Below are 20,001 nucleotides of genomic sequence, written 5' to 3' on the forward strand. Positions count from 1 at the left end.
CCAGAATAGCTGACACCTTCGTGGGATCCATACAAAGACCTTGACCCGACACGATGAAACCAAGAAAAGGTACCTGGCTAATCTCAAACACACATTTTTCCAGCTTGCAGTAGAGGTGATGTTTCCGGAGTCTACGTAAGACCTCTTTTACTTGTTCCCGATGAGTCTTCAGATCTTTAGAAAATATTAATATATCGTCTAAATACACTACCACAGAAGTGTATAACAGGTCATGAAAGATATCGTTAACAAAGGTTTGGAAGATGGCTGGGGCGTTGCAGAGGCCGAAGGGCATCACCAGGTACTCGAAATGTCCATCTCTGGTGTTAAAGGCCGTTTTCCATTCGTCTCCTTCTTTGATGCGAATCAAATTATAGGCCCCACGGAGATCTAGTTTGGAAAAGATTTGAGATCCACTGAGTTTGTCAAAGAGGTCGGAGATGAGAGGTAGTGGATATCGATTTTTGACAGTGATGCGGTTGACAGGACGATAATCAATACAAGGCCGAAGAGACCTATCCTTCTTCTTAACAAAAAAAAACCCTGCACCCGCTGGGGAAGTAGATTTGCGGATAAATCCCCGTTTCAGGTTTTCTGAAATATATTGAGACATGGCTGACGTCTCAGGACGAGATAAAGGGTAGGTCCTCCCTTTGGGGATGGGTTGGTCAGGAGATAAAACAATAGCGCAATCCCAGGGACGATGAGGAGGCAAGATCTCCGCTTCCACTTTACTGAATACATCTTGGAATTCCATATAGGCCTCAGGAAGGTGGGTTAGCTCGGAATGAGCCATTACTTGACATTTTGGAGGCAAGACTCTAGACAGACATTCAAAGCGACATCCTAAACCCCACGACATAACTTGAGCGTGGTCCCAATCCATCTGAGGAGAATGTTTTCTCAGCCACGGTAGCCCCAAGATGAGGGGATTAATGGACCTCGGCAACACCAAAAGTTGGATCATTTCGCTATGAAGTACTCCTACCCTCAACCGAACAGGAGAAGTCACGGAGGAGATGGAGCCGTGAGTGACACGACTTCCGTCGACTGCCGTCAGAGATAACGGTTGGGGCAATGGGTTTAGAGGTATTTGGAGCTGCGAAGCTAGATCCGCCGAAATGAAGTTCCCGGAGGAGCCGGAGTCCACAAAGGCCGTGGTGGAAAAGGTACCCTTGGGGGTGCTCAGGATGACAGCCATCTGAAATTCTGGGGAATTTTCTTTAGAATAGGGAGCAACTGTGGATTCTCCTAAAACGGCCTCCCCGCCACCGTTTAGGAGGAAGAGTTTCCCGGTTTCTTGGGACAAACTCTTAGCAGGTGTCCCGGATCTCCACAATACAGACACAGGCGTTGTTTGAAGCGTCTCTCCCTCTCTTCAAGGGATAATTTAGAGCGTCCTACTTGCATTGGTTCGTCCACTGGCAGGATGGGATTTTGGAACTGGGGTGCTAGCCGTGGTATGAACCGTTTGCCAGGAGAGCGTTCCTGCGTGCGCTCTTGGTAGCGCAAATCCACCTTGATGCACATGGAGATGAGAGAATCTAACTCAGCCGGGAGTTCTCTGGAAATTAACTCATCCTTAATCCGGTCCACCAGACCTTGCCAAAAGGTTGCCACCAGTGCTTCGTTATTCCATTTTAACTCGGAAGCCAGGGTTCGAAATTGAACTGCGTATTGCCCCACGGACAGGTCACCTTGGCGGAGGTTTAACAAGCTGGTAGCTGCAGAAGCAACTCTTCCGGGATCATCGAAGACTTTCCTGAAAGCTTCAATGAAAGAGTTGGAGTTATTAAGAAGTGGACCCCCTTGTTCCCATAAAGGTGAGGCCCAGGCAAGGGCTTGACCACTGAGAAGGGAGATGAGAAAAGCTACTTTGGTGCGTTCTGAAGAAAAGGCCCCTGGGTTGCACTCAAATTGGATGGCACATTGGTTCAGAAAGCCCCTGCACTTCTTGGGATCACCGTCAAACTTTTCGGGTGTCGGGATGCGTACACCGGAGGCCGCTGTAGAGACCGTAACCACACTGGATGCTGTGGATGCCGCAGAGGTTATGGCTGGTGTAGCGGGTGCAGCATTCTGAAATGTATCGAAGCGGGTAGCAATCCCTTGGACACATTGTAGAAGATGCGCTTGGGCTGCTTGTTGCTCCACTCGTTGAGCCAAATGCAGGAGTAGGTCACGAGCAGACGGTTCACCAGACCCCTCCGTTGTCATGGCCAGAGTATACTGTCACGACTGATAGTGGGTGTATGACTGATAGTGGGTACCTGCTGTTGTTGGCGCAACTCAGAGGAAGGCGCGGAGTCTAACGTGCCCCTGGTATTCACCAGGAACCCCCGCAAGGAAGTATGGACTCCGCTGCAGGGATACGCAGGTCGCGGTCCTTCCTAGAGTCCACAGCGAGATACAAGGGGGTGTCAGACAGGCCGGTTCAGCAACGTTCAGGTAGAGGAGGTACAAAGGGAAATCCAGAAGAATGGTGAGGCAAGCCGAGTCGGTAACTTTCAGGGAGCGCAGTACAAAGGCAGAATCCAGATAGGGGTGGTCAAACGGTCCGGGTCAAAAGGGTCACAAGCAGCACGAGGAATGTCAGGAACAATACAGCAACTGGTACACACAAACGCTGGAGACAGGAAGACCTGATACTCTGGCACTGATTAGAGGACAGGAAGAGGTTTAAATAGTGTGGGGATCCAATCAGCATCAGCGCTGCAGCGCTGTCATGCCTGCTGCCGGGAATCACATAGCGTCCCGTTGCCTAGCAACGGGGCGCGTCATACTGCTAGGAGATGGATGGCAGGGGGGGATCCGGAAGTGACGCGTCTGGTTGCATAGCAACCAGACGCGCGGTCAGGCAGTCAGGCGGCCGTGCGGACGGCGCCTGACACAGTGGTATATTAAATATGCAACATGGGATAGAGCAATAACATGCGTACCGTGAGGAAAAAAGCGTTGAGTGTTTTTGGGAAATAGTGGAGTGGTCTTTGCTGTACTTGTAGTCCTCCAGAACTCCACCGATCAGTACAAAAATGCGGAAAGAGCAAACATAGCTGGCTGGCTGGGAGGGATCAGCTGATTCTGGCTCCAGACTCTTGTAAGCTGACTGCCGTAACATCCAACTACCCTAAGACTGCGCTTATATGATTTACATGATCTGTGAGCATTTTATAAACTACGACACAAGTAGCCCACCCATTCCACGCATTAGTGTCCGCGGTACATGTATATCTCATGCTCCTGATGAAGTCTTGAGTTGTGCAAGACGAAACGCGTTGAGCTGTATCCAGTGTATTGTCCAGTACCTCATGTGAGTGCTTTTATTACATTTTATTAAATTTTTTATATGCATACCAAAATATCTTCCTTTTTTTCAATCTTATGCAATTTCGCCATCTGGATGAGGTTGTGACTGTGAAGTCATTGGTGTTGCACATGTTTTAATTTTCTCCAGAAGTGGGATACTTCAGGATATATGGTACGCAGACTTACATGTTTTTCTGTGTTGCACTTATATGGGTGTCATATAAATTGGTAATATTGGGATACCAATCCCACACACCCCATAGGATTGTGGGGTTATTGGTGAAACTGCCCCTACCAAAAATACTACAGAGTTATACTATGTTTGCTCTTTCCGCATTTTTGTACTGATCGGTGGAGTTCTGGAGGACTACAAGTACAGCAAAGACCACTCCACTATTTCCCAAAAAGACTCAACGCTTTTTTCCTCACGGTACGCATGTTATTGCTCTATCCCATGTTGCATATTTAATATACCACTGAAAGGCGCCCTGCTTGTATTTCTGTTGCAGTAATCCAATTTGTCCGGACTAACCATCTGACGTCAGGCTATCGAGGCTGCCACTCTTACAAGAGTCAAGTGATCTTTATATATTGTGGATACGGGACTTTACTGTCACAAACTGTGTATATATATATGTGTGCATATATACATATTTTATTTTATTATACCACTTTTAAGTGATCACGCTGTGGTGATCAGCGCCTGATATATCCTCTATTTGTTTTCTAATATATATATATATACACACACACACACTGTATATGCACACACATACATGTGTGCGAGTGTGTTTGCATTTTTTCCCTGCAGTTGACACACACAGGGTGTTAATGGAAAGATAGACAGCTGTGACTAATATTAGATCATTTGTTGTGAGTGTGATGCTGTCAAAACATAACAAAAGGTTAGATTTCAAGATTCATGGCTGTTAACGTTTATGAATAAATATGGGAAGAGATTTGTTATTGTTCAGAATGTTTTCAATATATCTTTAGAGTTTTTCATGCATCTTTCTTAAAGTTAATATTATCCCTACTCTTTTCATTACTTCTCCCTGCTGGTGTCTTACGACATGCTGTGAATGACCTCCAAAGATTGCTCAAGTTTTATGCAGAGAATACATTGAATCTGAAAGCTTTATTAGATAAGTTTTGTTGTTTAGCTTCTTCCTGATGTCAGCTACATTAAAAATAAACCTCAAAAAGCCGAGCTTTGACCTTCAAATATCTAAATCTGCAGTGATTTTTTTTTAACCAGCATATAAATACTAGTGATACAATCTTATTGTAAATCTGCTGGGGAAATTATATTTTAAGTAGGAGATTTAAACAAAAGCAGAAAAATAAAGGGTGTACTATTCACATACAACTTGTTGCTTACATCAAGTGATGATGCACGTGGAATTCTCTAGGGGTCTAATGAGATCAGTCTGGCCAATAAATAATTACTCACATTGTATAGTATAGGGGCTGTTAAGAGTACTTGGTTTGGCAATGTACAAGTATGCACTGCTAAAAATTGTTGAATTACCGATAAAATGCAATAATAAAAAGTAATAATGATAATAACAAGAAGAAATGGATGGGATTAAAAAAACCCTCAAAAAGGTGATTCGGTAGGGAATGATTTGGATTTTCTCTTGTGGAGTGGCATGTTTTTGCAAGATAATTTACGGTCATCTCTGTAGCTAGTATAATTCTGCGGACTTGTTGACCCAAGATAAAGGAGAGAGGTAAAGGGAGAATACCAAAAGTAAATGGAAATACACACTTACATGTGAGTTGCATTGTGATGTTCAGTGCGGTATGAGCAAATTTTCAGATAGTCCATCCCCGAATAAAAGGAATGGAGTAAGAGACAAGTGCAATGTTTACAAGGGGTTTAATCATTTACAAAATACATAAACCTGCACTTACATCTAATTTACAGTAAAGTTTATTTTTGTTCAGAGTGTGGATGTTTCCAATGTTTAGATAACAAGATTAGTAGAGAAGCCTGCTATGACCAACAAACTCTCCTTGGCTGATTGTGTAGTTCAGAAAAAGCAGTGACAACATTAGAAAGTTCTGTTGACTTCTTCAGGGGTTGATTTTGAGGTTACGACTGAGCCAAGTGTGTGTGTTATATAGCAGTGTGTGTGTGTGTGTGTGTGTGTGTTTGTGTTTGTGCGGGGTGGGGTAATTTATGCAGATCTGGGTTTAATCATCTTGTTAAATGTTGTTTTTTTATCACTGAAATCACTAGTAAAATAATGTAACATACATAACATATCTTTGTTATGGAAGGTATAGTGATTCATGGTAAAGTGGCCAATACAAGCGGTTATATCTGAATTGAGTATTATCCATGTACTTGGCTTTACCTTAGATTAACTGCAACTGCACATTGTGTTTGTTTTAGTTATCTCTAAATTGGGTAATTCAGGTTCATTGAGGACAGGGCTGAATATACTGATAACATAAAAATCACTTTACCACTCATAACACAGATATAACATTTTACTACCCATTTTATTGATTTCTCATCAAATGAGTCCACCCCACTGATGAAATATCTTGGGATTTTTGATACTGTCTATTGTTGTTATTGGTTTGTTTTTTAAAGTTCTCTATTTCTCTTGTTCTCGGTTTACAAACAGAACACATAAGGAATAAGCAAATTGCAGATGAAATGATAATACAGAGTAATACTAAGAGGATATAAACAGAAAACATAGGAATTGTAATATAACAATACAATAGTGATAATATTTAACATATAATTATCAATTAATTAATTAATTAATTATTACACCCTTTTCTTACTCCACATGCTACCAAAACTCTTATCCATTCTCTCTTCATCTCCCATCTTGACTATTGCAACCTCCTGCTATCTGACATTCCTGACACCCATCTATCCACACTTCATCCATCCTAAATGCCGCTGCAAGACTGATCTTCCTCTCTCACCGTTCCACATCTGCTGAACCACTTGGCAAATCCCTACACTGGTTCCCTGTGTCCTCCAGAATTAAATTAAAATTACTCACCCTTACCTATGAAGCCCTCATCAACACTACCCCTGCATACATCTCAAATCTCATATCAAAATACTCTCCCTCCCTCCCTCTTAGCTCTACCCCTGACCTTCGCCTTGTCTCATCTCTGGTAACCACCTCTCACTCCCTCCTACAAGACTTCTCCCGTGTTGCTCCCCAATCAGGTTTTACCACAGTCTTTAAATCTTTAAAAGCTCAATCAAAACCCATTTCTTTTTTTAGAAGTGACCTTATCCTCGATCACACTATTCACACTAATGCACCCTCACACCTTGCCCAATCTCCACTCTAAACCCCTTCTCCTGTTTCAGCTGTGTCCTCTTCCACATAGAATGTAAGATCTCTAATGAGCAGGGTCCTTCATACCCTTTGTTTTCATGTCTGTATTTTTTGTCTACCTTGTATGTCCCTGTTTAATGTTTGTACTCTTTTCCCTGTATGGCGCTGCAAAGCACTGTGGCGGCTTACAAATCTATGGTAATAATAATAACATCGACAATTAGCCTGATAAAGGTACCAGAGAATTATCTTGCAACAACCTTACTCCACAAGAGATAATCCCCTACTGGTCTCATCTAATTTTCTACCAAACTATTTAATGGCTAATTTCTTCTTGTTAATATCAATAATAATTGTTATTGCATATGATTGCTAATTATTATCACACAATGCTTGCATGTTGTTATCATACCAAGCTCTTTTGACAGCCCGTTTACTTTACAATCCGTTTTGATTTTGTTACTGACCAGACATGACCCCCAAAGAATTGCACATGTATCACTCCTTTTTTATACAAGCATCTGATTTCATATAAATAGTGCACCTGATATTTTTCTGTTTTCTATTACTAATAAGTGTTGAATATCTTTTATTGTCAGGCAGCATTAAAAACAATATATTACTCTGAGTGCTGTACTACTATTTATTATCTATGAAATTCAAAATAATAATTATGCCAATTGATTATGTAATTAGAATAGTTTGTCATATTGAAATAAACGTTTTAGTTACTAAGCTAGTAAAGATTTTCAGGGACATATTTCCTCTCTACATTGGTGCTCAACCTTTTTATTTTCTTGCTTTTAGCTGGCACCCGAAGTGTCATTGTGCCATTGTTCTAAGATCATTAAATAGTTAGTTCACAGTTATAAGCAATCCAGCTTCCAATGCCACCTGCAGTCTGATGTAGCCCAGCAAATCAAAGTATTTGTAATATGCTTTTAGCTCTGATCCACTTATTGATACATATTTATCAATTTTGTTTGTAGCTCAGACGTACGCTTGTATTTTGTGTTTCAAAGCCCTTAGAAGTACTGAATAAATATATGTGTTGTATTGTTTTAGATTATGTGGCATGTATAGCTTCTATTCAAGTGGTGGAGCATTCAGCAGAATCACAATAATTTCTCATAACTATGTTAAATATTTTACTACACAAAATCATGTTTAGAATCCCTCTGGAGTCATAATACATGACTGAATTAAAACATGTAGGCAAATGTTTAGGAAAATTTCAGAAACACAAATTCCCGCAGTTTGCAGTCATCTGTTTCTTGAATAATGCAACTAAGCCATTTGGACACATTTTTATAATAGACATGGAATTTTATGTTCTAACACCTGGAATTTTATCATATCGGAATCCTGAATTTTTATTTTACAAATGCCAAACTGCTATCCAAAATAGCACAGTAGCAAGAATATGAAACAAGTATACTGGTGGTTAACTATTAAATCTTCGTCTTATGCAGCAAATAAATGTTCCATTCCAGACATTGTATTAGCACTATATATAGCAACTGGGATTAGAAGGAAGGGGTCATATAGAAACTCAATAACCCATGTAAGTACTGGAAAATGAAGAAAACACGGTAAGCTTTTATTAAGAATTTAAACTTATCCCCCAAAACATATCAAAATAAACTAAGTAAGAAGCATACAGTATTTTATACAAGGGAAAGAATGTGGCAATGGGGTTGATGCAGAGTGTGACATATGCCAGTTTGTGTAGCGTATCTTGTGTTAAATCGCTCTGTGCATACCCAGAATGTGGGTGTATTCATATGTGACTAAGCAGACTTGTGCGTTTCTTGCACTTACATCCATCTGCGCCTGGGGAGGTGGGACGGGCAAGGGAAGAGGAATTCTTACATTGACTGAGCACAATAAAGGTGTTTTACACAAATACAGCTCATGCAGACCTGTAGAAACATGTATATATGGCTGCTCGAGGAGTATCTTCTGCACCTGCTGTAGGGCAGGTGTAAATATTGCTGATGATGATGTGTACAGCTCTGCATATGAGCAGAAATACACTATTTTTCTTTGCTATTTTTTATAGTAATTTACTCCCAGTTTCCCAACTCTTGTGTAAGGCAGACAATCGGACACATTTTTATATAAAACATGTAGTTCACCCCATATTTGTTTTCCATCCGTAAATGACTCCCAGTGAGAAGTTGTGTTAAACAAATTTTTATTTTGTACGGTCATTGTTTGACTTTTGAATATTCTGAATTTGACATCCAAGGACATACAAGATGCACCCATCTGTACCACATATCACCACATGTATTGGGGGTTTGAATCCACTCTAAAACTAACCTATACTGGTACATGGATAAAATGTAGCCAGCATATTTTTAATTGTATGGACTAGAATGACTAAAATGTAAGGTATTTAGAGCTAAAGCAAAACAAATTTGAAACTTTGCATAAATTGTTCCAATAAATACTTCATACCATTCAACATGATTGTCTTTCCAAATGACATGACTGGAAAACATATTTCCTGATATTTGTTATGTACACAATATGGACTTGCAGTGTTTCTGGCCTTAAGCCATTCAAGTACCAGATTGCAGCTTTATACTTTGAAGGAAGCCTAAGTGTTTCTTCTGTCAATCATAACACAACAGAGCTTACAATATCTGCCACTGTAACCGTATGTGCACAGATTGACTTCTTTTTAGTGTTGTAAAGATCTTGTTGTCATTGTCTTTAAACAATTGTTGTTAGATAAAGCTATGTGTAAAAAGATTATTGCTATGGAGTCTTTAATCTATACATGTACATTATATTTATACTAAGAGCCATACATGATTGACTCATTGAAAAGATAATAATTAATCTTATTCAATTTTACCACTTACCAGGGGATGTCACGATGGGCCTCCTTTTCAGTTCCTCGAGTAACAGATTGACCGTATTCCACTCTTTATTCAGGTCTTCTAGTTTTCTCTGTTATAAGTGCACAGGACATTTGTTTAGATGCAAGAAATAGCATTCTTGAATTCAAATTAAATGTGAACTCAGTTTTCTGTTTATATGAAGCAGAATGGTTTATACTATGAACAAAATATACTTAATTTTAAACATGTAATATGTATGTGCTGACATTGGTTTATCACATAAACTTAACATTGTTAAAGGTTATCATATGGCCCCATTGTTGCAAGACATATCTTTTAATAATCTATTCCCCAAATGATGTTAGATTAGTTTTATAGGACGGATTTGTTCCATGTGGCAATTTAAAATTAAGCTTTGGATAACGTTTATGGTAGTATGATCACGTCACATAGATGTCCCAGTTTGAGAGAAAGGAAGGCTTAACTATAAGACACTCATGCTTGGGCATGGATAATGGAAATTCTGGTCACCTCCTAAACATTAAACATACTGGTGTAAAGGCACATAAGTGTTTACAGTAGGTTATGATGGTTTATATGTAATTAAGAGCCCTGAACATGTAACAGAATAAACACTACTCTCAAGTGCACTCAGTACCCCCAAGAACTCGTTGTGTGCACAATATAACTACATATGTACATGTCTGACCTGTATGAAATGGCAGTTACTGCTCAGAAATAATTGTTACTGAAAGGCACCTATTTGGCTGACATGTTATTCTTTCTACGCTACTTATGATCCAAACTAAGGGCTAAATGCAGGGCCGGATTAAGGGAATGGAGGCCCCTGGGCTAAGGGGGGCCCCCATTCCCCCATGAGGGCCCCCCCCGTGATCCCAGCTGCCAGCGCCCCCCGGCACTTACCTACCTCCTTCTCCGGCGCGCTGTACGCTCTTTACTGAGGAGATCTCGTGAGAGTGAGACTCACGAGATCTCCTTAGTAAGTAGACTACAGCGCGCCGGGGAAAGACCGCAGTGAAAGTGCTCAGCAGCACTGATCGCGCCGGGGGCGCCCCCGCCCCGACCAATACTGCTGCTGAGCACTTTCAAGGGCCCCCTGGATGCCATAGGCCCCTGGGCTGTAGCCCAGTTAGCCCTATGGTTAATCTGGCCCTGGCTAAATGTAAAAGTGGATGTGACAGTCTGGCATAGAAGGATATCTAAAATGTGTACCCTTAGGAAAATAAACACCTTGCATACACCTGCTAGGAAAATTACGTAAACCTCTACATAATCTCCCATATGGTCCAACAGAGATCAAACAGTATTATATGACCAAACAAATGTATCCCATCCCCCAGATGCATAAATAGTACGTGTGACTTTGGGCCAATAGTTTTGCTTTTGAAAAATTGATTTATTAATCTTGTATTTCTGGTTTAAACATAAGAAGTTGCTTAAAAATATATTTTGATGGTCATTCATTAATAATGTGTATATATTCAATCTGTTGCTATTGTTATCTCTTATAATATTATTACAGTTGTAACTCACTGTCACTGTGAGAAGTTTGTGGTGCAAAGGTTACACAGTTCACCTCCTTCTCAAGCCTGGCTAGCTGATAAACATGAGTGTGAATGTCCAGGGGGTCCTTGCACATGCAATTATTTTACTACAAAGACTCTTTGTAAGTAGTGGGACACAGGTGATGTCATTTGTGGTGCAGTGCAATAAAAGTCAGAATAATTAGGGTGCCAGACCATATCTATCACAAACTCAACTCGATATTTAAACTTCACTTCCTCCAGCATGATAATCATAATGGTTGCAGCAATACAAATATATATATACAGCTTCTTAATGAGCAGAATAAATATGGCTGCAAGTACATCTACTTACTCCTCCTGCACAGTTCTATCCTTGGCTCTGAAACTTCACTGTGTTCTCTCATCGCCTGGGCTCTGACACTGCTGCTACACTGCCTCTTGCTGCAACCCTCTTTCTAGGGTCCCCTCTGTGCAAAATGTGCCCCTCTCTCTTTTTAGTGAAATGGGGTTTTCTTCCTCTCTGGGATTAGGAACTCCTCCCCTCTGTATATGCAGCCACACTGCTGCATGCAGCGACCCCCCTTTCTCACCTGCTCCTGGGCAATTCCAAGGGAGCCTGGGACATCCACATCCACTGTGCCAGGTCTCCAGCTTTCACATCACCTCTCTTCTGTCTCTTTCTCTATCTGTCTGTGCCTCTTTTCCTGCACTTTATCTGCCTTAATCTTTTCCAACCGCCCCTTGCTGACAGCCCCTCCTTCTTCTCACTCAATCTATCATAGGCTGGGCTGGGTTGTCACCATTGCAACCAGCCTGTGTCACTTTTCACAAACACCTAACTAGCTCCCAGTATGACCCCTTCTGAAGTCACTGGGGTGCTTGGTTTACTAAAATGCCACTAGGGGGCATTACAGAGTAATTATTGTTTATATGCGTTTTGTTTCTTTTTCTACATCCGCCTAATGACCCTAACTGTGTACACTTGGCATCCTTTGTACTCTCCCCAATCCAATGCTAGAAAGAATGGATGCTGTCATTGCTAAGGGAATATATTCTTGAGATATTTGTCGAGGAAGTTAGGTCAAGCTCGTTACACTGTGGATGTGCCAGATGGGGATTGGATGCAATTAAGCATTCCTTGTAATGTACACAATACAGTCATGGCCAAAAGTTTTAAAAAAGGCATAAATATTATTTTTCACAAAGTCTGTTGCCTTAGTTTTTAAGATGGCAATTTGCATATACTCCAAAATGTCATGAAGAGTGATCAGATAAATTGCAATTAATTTCAAAGACCCTCTTTGTCATGACAATGAACTTTATCCCAAAAACAACATTTTCACTGCATTTAAGCCCTGCCACAAAAGGTCTAGCTGACATCAGGTCAGTGATTCTCTCGTTAATACAGGTGAGAGTGTTGACGAGTACAAGGCTGGAGATCACTATGTCATGCTGATTGAGTTAGAATACAAGGCTGGAAGCTTTAAAAGGAGGGTGGTGCTTGAAATCTTCATTTGTTAACCATGGTCATCTGCAAGGAAACACGTGCAGTCATCATTGCTTTGCGCAAAAAGGGCTTCACAGGCAAGGATATTGCTCTAAAAAGATTGCACCTAAATCAACCATTTATTGGATCATCAAGAACTTCAAGGAGAGAGGTTCAATAGGTGTGAAGAAGGCTTAAAGGAGCCCAAGAATGTCCAGCAAATGCCAAGACTGTCTCCTAAAGTTTATTCAGCTACGGGATCGGGGCACCACCAGTCCAGAGCTCGATCAGGAATGGCAGCAGGCAGGTGTGAGTGCATAACATTTACATGCGTTTAGCATCTGTTGCGCTTCCTAAATGATGTCCAATACCTACACACAAGTCTTTTTAAGATAAGTAAAGTTGTATACAAGTTCTAGTAAGATCAGAATATAAAACAATTGAGAGGAAAGTAAGGATAAGCAAAAATATTTATATTAAGCAATTTAAACATGCTTAATTTTTTCAAATAGTTCAGTCTTGCCATTTTATTATAGTCAATCAACTGGGATTTGGAAATAATCCACAGCTATCTGTAACAGCTCATAGTCAGATGCTCAAAATATTTTCTCTCAAGCCCCTAAGAATAAAGACAGGCCATAGACATTCACAATGCCTTTTAAAAACGGAGGTTTAGAAGTTACACAAATAAAAAAAAAAATGCCTTTCGATGAAAATAAAAAGCAAAAAGAATATTTATATGTCAAACAATAAAAGTAGACTTTAAATTGACTATTCTAACTTAAAATGTACATGCCAAATTCATTCTTCTGTGCAAACACAGAATAGCTGTAAGCATTGCTCTCATTTAAAAGGTTGTTTTGGGGAGGTGAAGTAACTTGCCCAAGGTTACCCAGCTAGAATATGAGCAAGAAAAGGAACAAATTATTTATTCTACAAAACTAAAGAGAATTTTCTTCTTTTACTTTTCTTTTACTGAACACTGTTTTTTTTATTATTAGTTGTTTTATAAACTTTCCCAACTCTGAATATTATTAAAAACTTTCAGTGATAAACAGAAAACATAGATTAACTTAGTAGGATTTATACTTCAACTATACATTTCATTTTTGATCCAAAGTAATACAATTACTGTAGCATATACCAGTCCAATGTAAAATGGAAATCTGCCACATCTTTTGTTAACGAGAACACTGTATTTAATGCTTTATATCTGCTATAACTACCCTTCAGCATTGGCACAATGAGTAAAAGAGCAAGACCCCAAGCCTTGAACATACTAAGTTGATATGACATTTCCTAGACAACAATTGGTACTCTCTGTATTTTGTAATTAGGTGTTATATAAATTATTTAGCAACATGCTATATTGTGTGGATCCTAATCATGTCTAATGACTACAACTTTCATCTTCTATTTGTAAAGATGCATGAATAATATTCTGTGTGTTAATGACTCCAGAGACAGAAATGAGCCTTGTGTCAAAAGCAACTTCAGATTATGCAGTGGTGTAGTCTAATAAAAAGGTGCCAAAGTTATACTGTGGTTAGCAAATGTGTTGAGTGAAAATAGTGCTATTGGGGAGGAAAATAGTAAGGTTGTTATGCTAAACAGTGGATGGACACTGGCGCTATATAAATAAATGGTGAAGATGATGATGATGTGGTTTAATTATGAAGTTAGTATGTACATGGACAAGTAGAACATGTTCATAGTTTAACATTAACTTATAAACAGCTATTGTTTCTTTTCAACTTACTTTAATGGTTCACACTAAAGGTTTGGCACTGGCTCGGTTACATCACTAACGTCTTCCCACAAATAATGACAAACTGAATAATAATAATAATAATAATAATACAAATAATAATAATAATAATAATAATAAAATAATACTGAGTGGTACCCAGTATGCTTACAATAAAGGCTTGTGCTCCTTGATGAACATGAATCTCCTTTGTTGCAAACACCACGCTCACCATTAAACGCAACTGCTTGTTAAACATGGGCAAGATTGCATTGCTAACTAATACTCTTGAGAAATGCTGCCTACCATGCACCCTTTTTTGCTGAAATGTAATGATATTTTGTGGGTCTCAACAGATTACACAAATCGCAATGACCTGTTATCCAATATACTATTAGCCTAGCTCACTATGAATATTGTCAAGGCTGGGTGACTCAAAAACTATAGGAATGTGAGAAGAACATGTGATGAGTACTGGGAAATGCAAAGAGTCTCTAAAGCTAAACTAGTCAGAAGATGGGGAATGTTATAACATTTTAGTAGCGTAGGATCGGCTTTAAGACTTGCTGTGATATCGCTAGTCATGCATATATGTGTATTTCTGTCATATTATAGACTACAACCGGTCACTCAGATTTATGATATATGTATGTATGTATGTATGTATGTATGTGAGCGATGTGAGCACTTCCGGTGGCTCCGTGAGCGGATAAGTTTGGTGTCGCGGTTGTTTTAGAACATACATTTTATCCATCGCTAAGGAGAATTGGTTGCAGATCATACTCCGGGATTTCTAAGGAGCTACTATACAGATAAGCGGTTTGATTTTATATATCTGGTACGCACACCACTCCTATTTATTCTGCACGATCAACTTTAGAATATCTTTATCCTGTACTACAGTGATTTTTAGCTACCTGCGGTGCATATACAGACACCGTCCTGTTCTAACTCCTCTGGACTATTTTGTGTACATTTGTGCTTATATGTTTATATACATTGTATACACCTGAAGGCGCCGCCCTTTACCATCTATATCTTACTATATATATATATATATATATATATATATATATATATATATATATATATATATATATATATATATATATATCTCAGGGATCTATGTCAGTTTGCTTTGTAGTTTTGGGTATTGTTATAGGTTGGTTGTTAGAATGGTGAGACCTTAACGATGATCAATAGCTGGGGATTGTGTAGAATGTTTGGAGCCCCATAATATCTAATTACACCCATTATACATACCTACAAAACATTTAAAGGTGAGATAATAAAAGCAAGCATGTAAAAATCAACACAATCAATATATGGATATTTACCTTTAGAGCATAGGAAGTGGATTTCTCTGTGTGCAGCTGATATCCCTTAGACAATATCCCTTCCACATGTGGCTGTTTAACTGCTATAGCATCCTCTGTTTCCTAAATAGATGCAGAAGAAATGAGGGTCAATGGTTTATATTTCTCAAAAACATAGAGATAGAAGTTTAGTTTATTTTTTAAAACAAAATAACTGTGATACAGAAATGACTTAGAAAAATAGTTAGAGTTTGTTTCTTAAACCACTGCTTCTATTTGTACACTAAATAAGATGTAGACATTGGAACAGCTATTGTGATATATCCAGTCCATGCACTCCAGGAAGGACTTGTATGTGAACATATTTTTAATGCATATTCGGGCATACCCAAAATTGTCCTGGGGGTAAATGTATTAAGCTGCGAGTTTACAGCGGGTTTGAAAAGTGAAGATGTTGCCTATAGCAACCAATCAGATTATAGTTATCATTTTTAGAATGTTCTAAATGATAACTGGAATCTGATTGATTGCTATAGGTAATTTCTCCACTTTTCAAACCAGCTGGAAACTTGCAGCTTGATATATTTACTCCTTTAGTCACCTGCAAAAGTTCAGTTGAAGGATGTTAGTCATCCCTCCCTTGAATGAGGCTGGAATGGGCAGTATTTGTAGAAAAAACTTGAACATTTAGAATTAATGAAAGGGGGTCCTAAAGTAGTCAGCAGTTTAAGTTATCTTTTTACTCTTTCCATCATGTGCATTTCCAGGTGGATCCATAATTCTGCAAAAATAGGTGCAGACTAATTTTACAAGAACAATTCTAAAATGGCAGCACAATGGCACAGTGGTTAGCATTGCTATCTTACATCGCTGGGATCATGAGTTTGATTCCTAACATGGTCTTATGTTTGTTGCTTTCCCCCTCCAGTTTCCTCCAGATTGTACAAAAACATACTGGTAAGTTAAATGGCTTCTGATAAAACGGACGCTAGTGTGTGTATGACATACCTGCCAACTCTCCCGGAATGTCCGGGAGACTCCCAAAATTCGGGTCGGTCTAACGGACTCCCGGGAGAGCTGACAAGTCTCCCGCATCCCGCTACTGACTTCCAAAAATGACACGATTTGCGGTGAATCGCGTCATTTTGGCCCCGTCCCACGTGGCAAAACGGCATTCCCATCACGGGGGCAGTACCAAAATGACGCGTTTGGCCACACTCCGACAACTCCCGCCCTCCAGTCACGCCCCTCTCCTGGAAATAACTTCGCGAAAGTAGGCAAGTATGGTGTATGTCTATAGGAGGAAATTTGAACTGTAAGCTCCAATTGGGAATGGAATAATGTGAATAGTTACATAGAGTAGCAGCTTGTCCAAGATGACTACCTCACCCTCTGCAACAATGTAAAGTGCTTTGGGAAAAGGCTCTATATAAATAAAGAATTATTATTAATTATTAAAATTTGTAATGTAGGTTTGCACATATGCTCATGGATAAATAGGAACATTTGTGCAGCTAGAAATACATTACAAGACTACATGTTTGCACATTTGTAAATTACCTATATTTTATATTAATTCCACAACTGTTAATTTTACTCATTCCCTCTTTTGTGGGTAGCCCCTTTCTAAATATAGTGACAGTCTTTAGGAAAGAGAAGACACATATTTAACTTTAACAAGAGCAATAAAAAGATGATTTAAAAAATACATATTTTTATTTTATTACATATAAGCAATCTGTTATTTAAAGCTATAAACATAGAACTTGTTAGTAGAAGTATTTTAAATTGGACTTTGTCTATTATGCCGCACAACATTTTAAATAATACTATTTTTTTACAAAATAAACATACTGTACTTTAAGATTTACTTTATATTCCATAACAACAAAACACAATAGGTTTAAATACTATGTACATAGTCGGTACTATGCTATCAAATAGTTACTTGACCGACCTGATGTATTCTCAGTGTTAGCTTTGTATGATTAAATATAGATACCCAGGAAATGTTCGGACAAATCAAGCAGCAGAAGACGTATGACCAGCAATTTTGTACATCTTAATGTGTCAGAAAGAAACATTTTAAGTACATAAAACATTAACAAACTTTAATAATAGATTCTTCAAAAGGCCATTTGCCAGTGGGAAATCATGACAGATTGTGGCTGTCAAGCAGCAATTTTTCCAAAGGTCTACAAAAAATGTGACACTGCATTAATACTTGTAGACATTAGCATGAAACTAGTCTTCCGCATATGCTGCTAACGTGATCTACATCATGTTTTTCTGAGAAAATTGACTGCAGTAAATGTTATTAGCTATACAATGTAAATTGTATTTTATACCTCTGAGCTAGGAAATAACAGGATTGCCTTATTACCTTTTTGAGGCACAATAATACACTTTTGATCTTACTTTACCTTCTCTCTTAAACTGTAATGATGTAGATGTTTATCTTACTAAATACTTGCACAGAAAAAAATAATAACAATATAACAATAAGACTGACAAAAATGTAGTTAACTAAAGTGGGCGGCTCTGTGCACTTCCTCTAACACTTGTTCCACACTGGAGAAAGCCAAACTGACAGATAGCGTCAAAGCACATGGAGAACATCCATATAATGCTGAATTTTAGGATACAAAACTGAGATGTATATATATTAAATTAACCTCCATTACCATTTTCATTTGACTGTCTATTTTGTTCAGCTCCATATTGTCTATTTTGTAAAGAGGTTTATCCCACCCAACCAGTACTTGACATAGCGAAATGAACCGTCGTTTGAAGATGTGTTGAGATTTTAAAGAAATAGTTGCAACTTGGACATGGCTTTTGTCCAATTGGGTTTTGCGTTTTCTTTGACAGTTCCATCCACTCTACAAGTTTTTTTTATGCCATTGTCATTTATCTATAATATAAATGCTTAGTGGCATGTGTTAGTCTGTCTGTGTGTGTGTGTGTGTGGAAAAAATAAAACCAAGCTGCAGCGCCACCTGCTGGGTGGAGTTATACACTGACCTACTAAATTCTTAGTGTGTGTGGAAAAAAAATTCAGAAAGGGCTGAAATTTGGTATACTAAGATGTTTTTAGTTTGTTAATTTAATTTGTTAATTGTTACAAGTGTTTATAAAGATTTAAAAAAAATATATATATATTTCTTGAAGGAGAAGTGACAGTTGGGAGTGGTTGGTGGTTGCCGGGGGTGACAGTGGGGAGTGGTTGGTGGTTGCCGGGGGTGACAGAGTGAGAGGAGTGTGATACTCAGGACCCCTGAGAGAGATCCCTATGTCTGGATAGACATCTGGATAGATGTGGCAATGAAAATGAAGGATGAGGTGATGGAGAAGAATGATGAGGTGGTGACATGTGGACAAAACCACGTTAAAAAAGGGCGCTTACGTCGGGAAGTAACGCTCTTCCCCTGAGGAGGCCTGGGCTATGGCCCAAATGCATGACAAGAACCTTTTTAACACCTTAAGTAGCTTGATTTGACTAGAATGCATGAGTATCATGCACGGGTTAACTTGTAATTTATATGTATTCACATCCCTACATGGTACAGTTATTCTGCATTTGTTTAGGCTTAGAAAGATTCAAAAGGATGTTTGTATGGTTTGTTCTTACTCCTGCAAATATACTTTGTACAATAGAACCTCCATGATGTCTAAGGCTAATATTTGCAAAGGCTGCACATGTGCCTTTTTCAGGTTTATGATTATTGACTTTACTACTTGTTGAAATATTAAAGCAGCAATCCCATACCGATCATTTCATCAGCATCATTTATTTATATATGGCGCCAGCAAATTCTGTAGCACTTTACAATTGTGAAGAAACACAGTTATAAAATAATGCTTGATAATACAGATAGAGAGGTAAGAGGGCCCGGCTCACAAGCTTACAATCTATGGTACAGTAGGAGTTTGGTAAATGAGATTAAGAGCTACATATTGCTCCAGCCAGAATGCAAAGGTAAAAAGTGCTTAGTGTGCTATATGATCCAGTCACACAGCAATGTTGGTCAAAGGATTGTTATCTTGTGTGTACTGTGCAAAGGTTGATAACAGGTAACGTAGGGAGGTTGAGGAATTTTATAATTCTGTTTCTCTGCCAACTCATCCTGCTTCCAGCTGCGTAACATCGCTCGCATCCGGCCCTTCCTCTCCCAAGATGCCACAAAATGTCTTATTCACTCTCTGATCATTTCCCGCTTGGACTACTGCAACGTCCTCCTTACTGGCCTCCCCCACTCTCATCTCGCTCCCTTTCGATCTGTCCTCAACGCGGCCGCTAGGCTTATCTTCCTTTCTCGCCGCTCCTCATCTGTCTCCCCCCTCTACCTATCCCTTCATTGGCTCCCCTTCCTCTACAGAATCCTCTTCAAGCTCCTCACTCTTACATACAAGGCCCTCACCAACTC

General features: G+C 39.2%; 1 protein-coding gene across 9 annotated transcripts in view; it reads right to left on the bottom strand.

Moving 5' to 3' along the window:
* Positions 1 to 20,001, bottom strand: part of DMD (dystrophin) — a 1,967,742-nt gene that overhangs the window by 660,402 nt on the left and 1,287,339 nt on the right. For all 9 annotated transcript variants that reach the window (XM_075200299.1, XM_075200300.1, XM_075200296.1 and 6 more), the window contains 2 exons: positions 15,596 to 15,697; positions 9,500 to 9,587 (listed from right to left, as the gene is read on the bottom strand). In XM_075200299.1, coding sequence (XP_075056400.1) covers positions 9,500 to 9,587; positions 15,596 to 15,697 — 190 coding nt within the window. The remainder of the gene's footprint in view (positions 1 to 9,499; positions 9,588 to 15,595; positions 15,698 to 20,001) is intronic.

Source organism: Mixophyes fleayi, chromosome 2, assembly GCF_038048845.1.
Source record: "Mixophyes fleayi isolate aMixFle1 chromosome 2, aMixFle1.hap1, whole genome shotgun sequence".
Lineage (NCBI taxonomy): Eukaryota > Metazoa > Chordata > Amphibia > Anura > Limnodynastidae > Mixophyes > Mixophyes fleayi.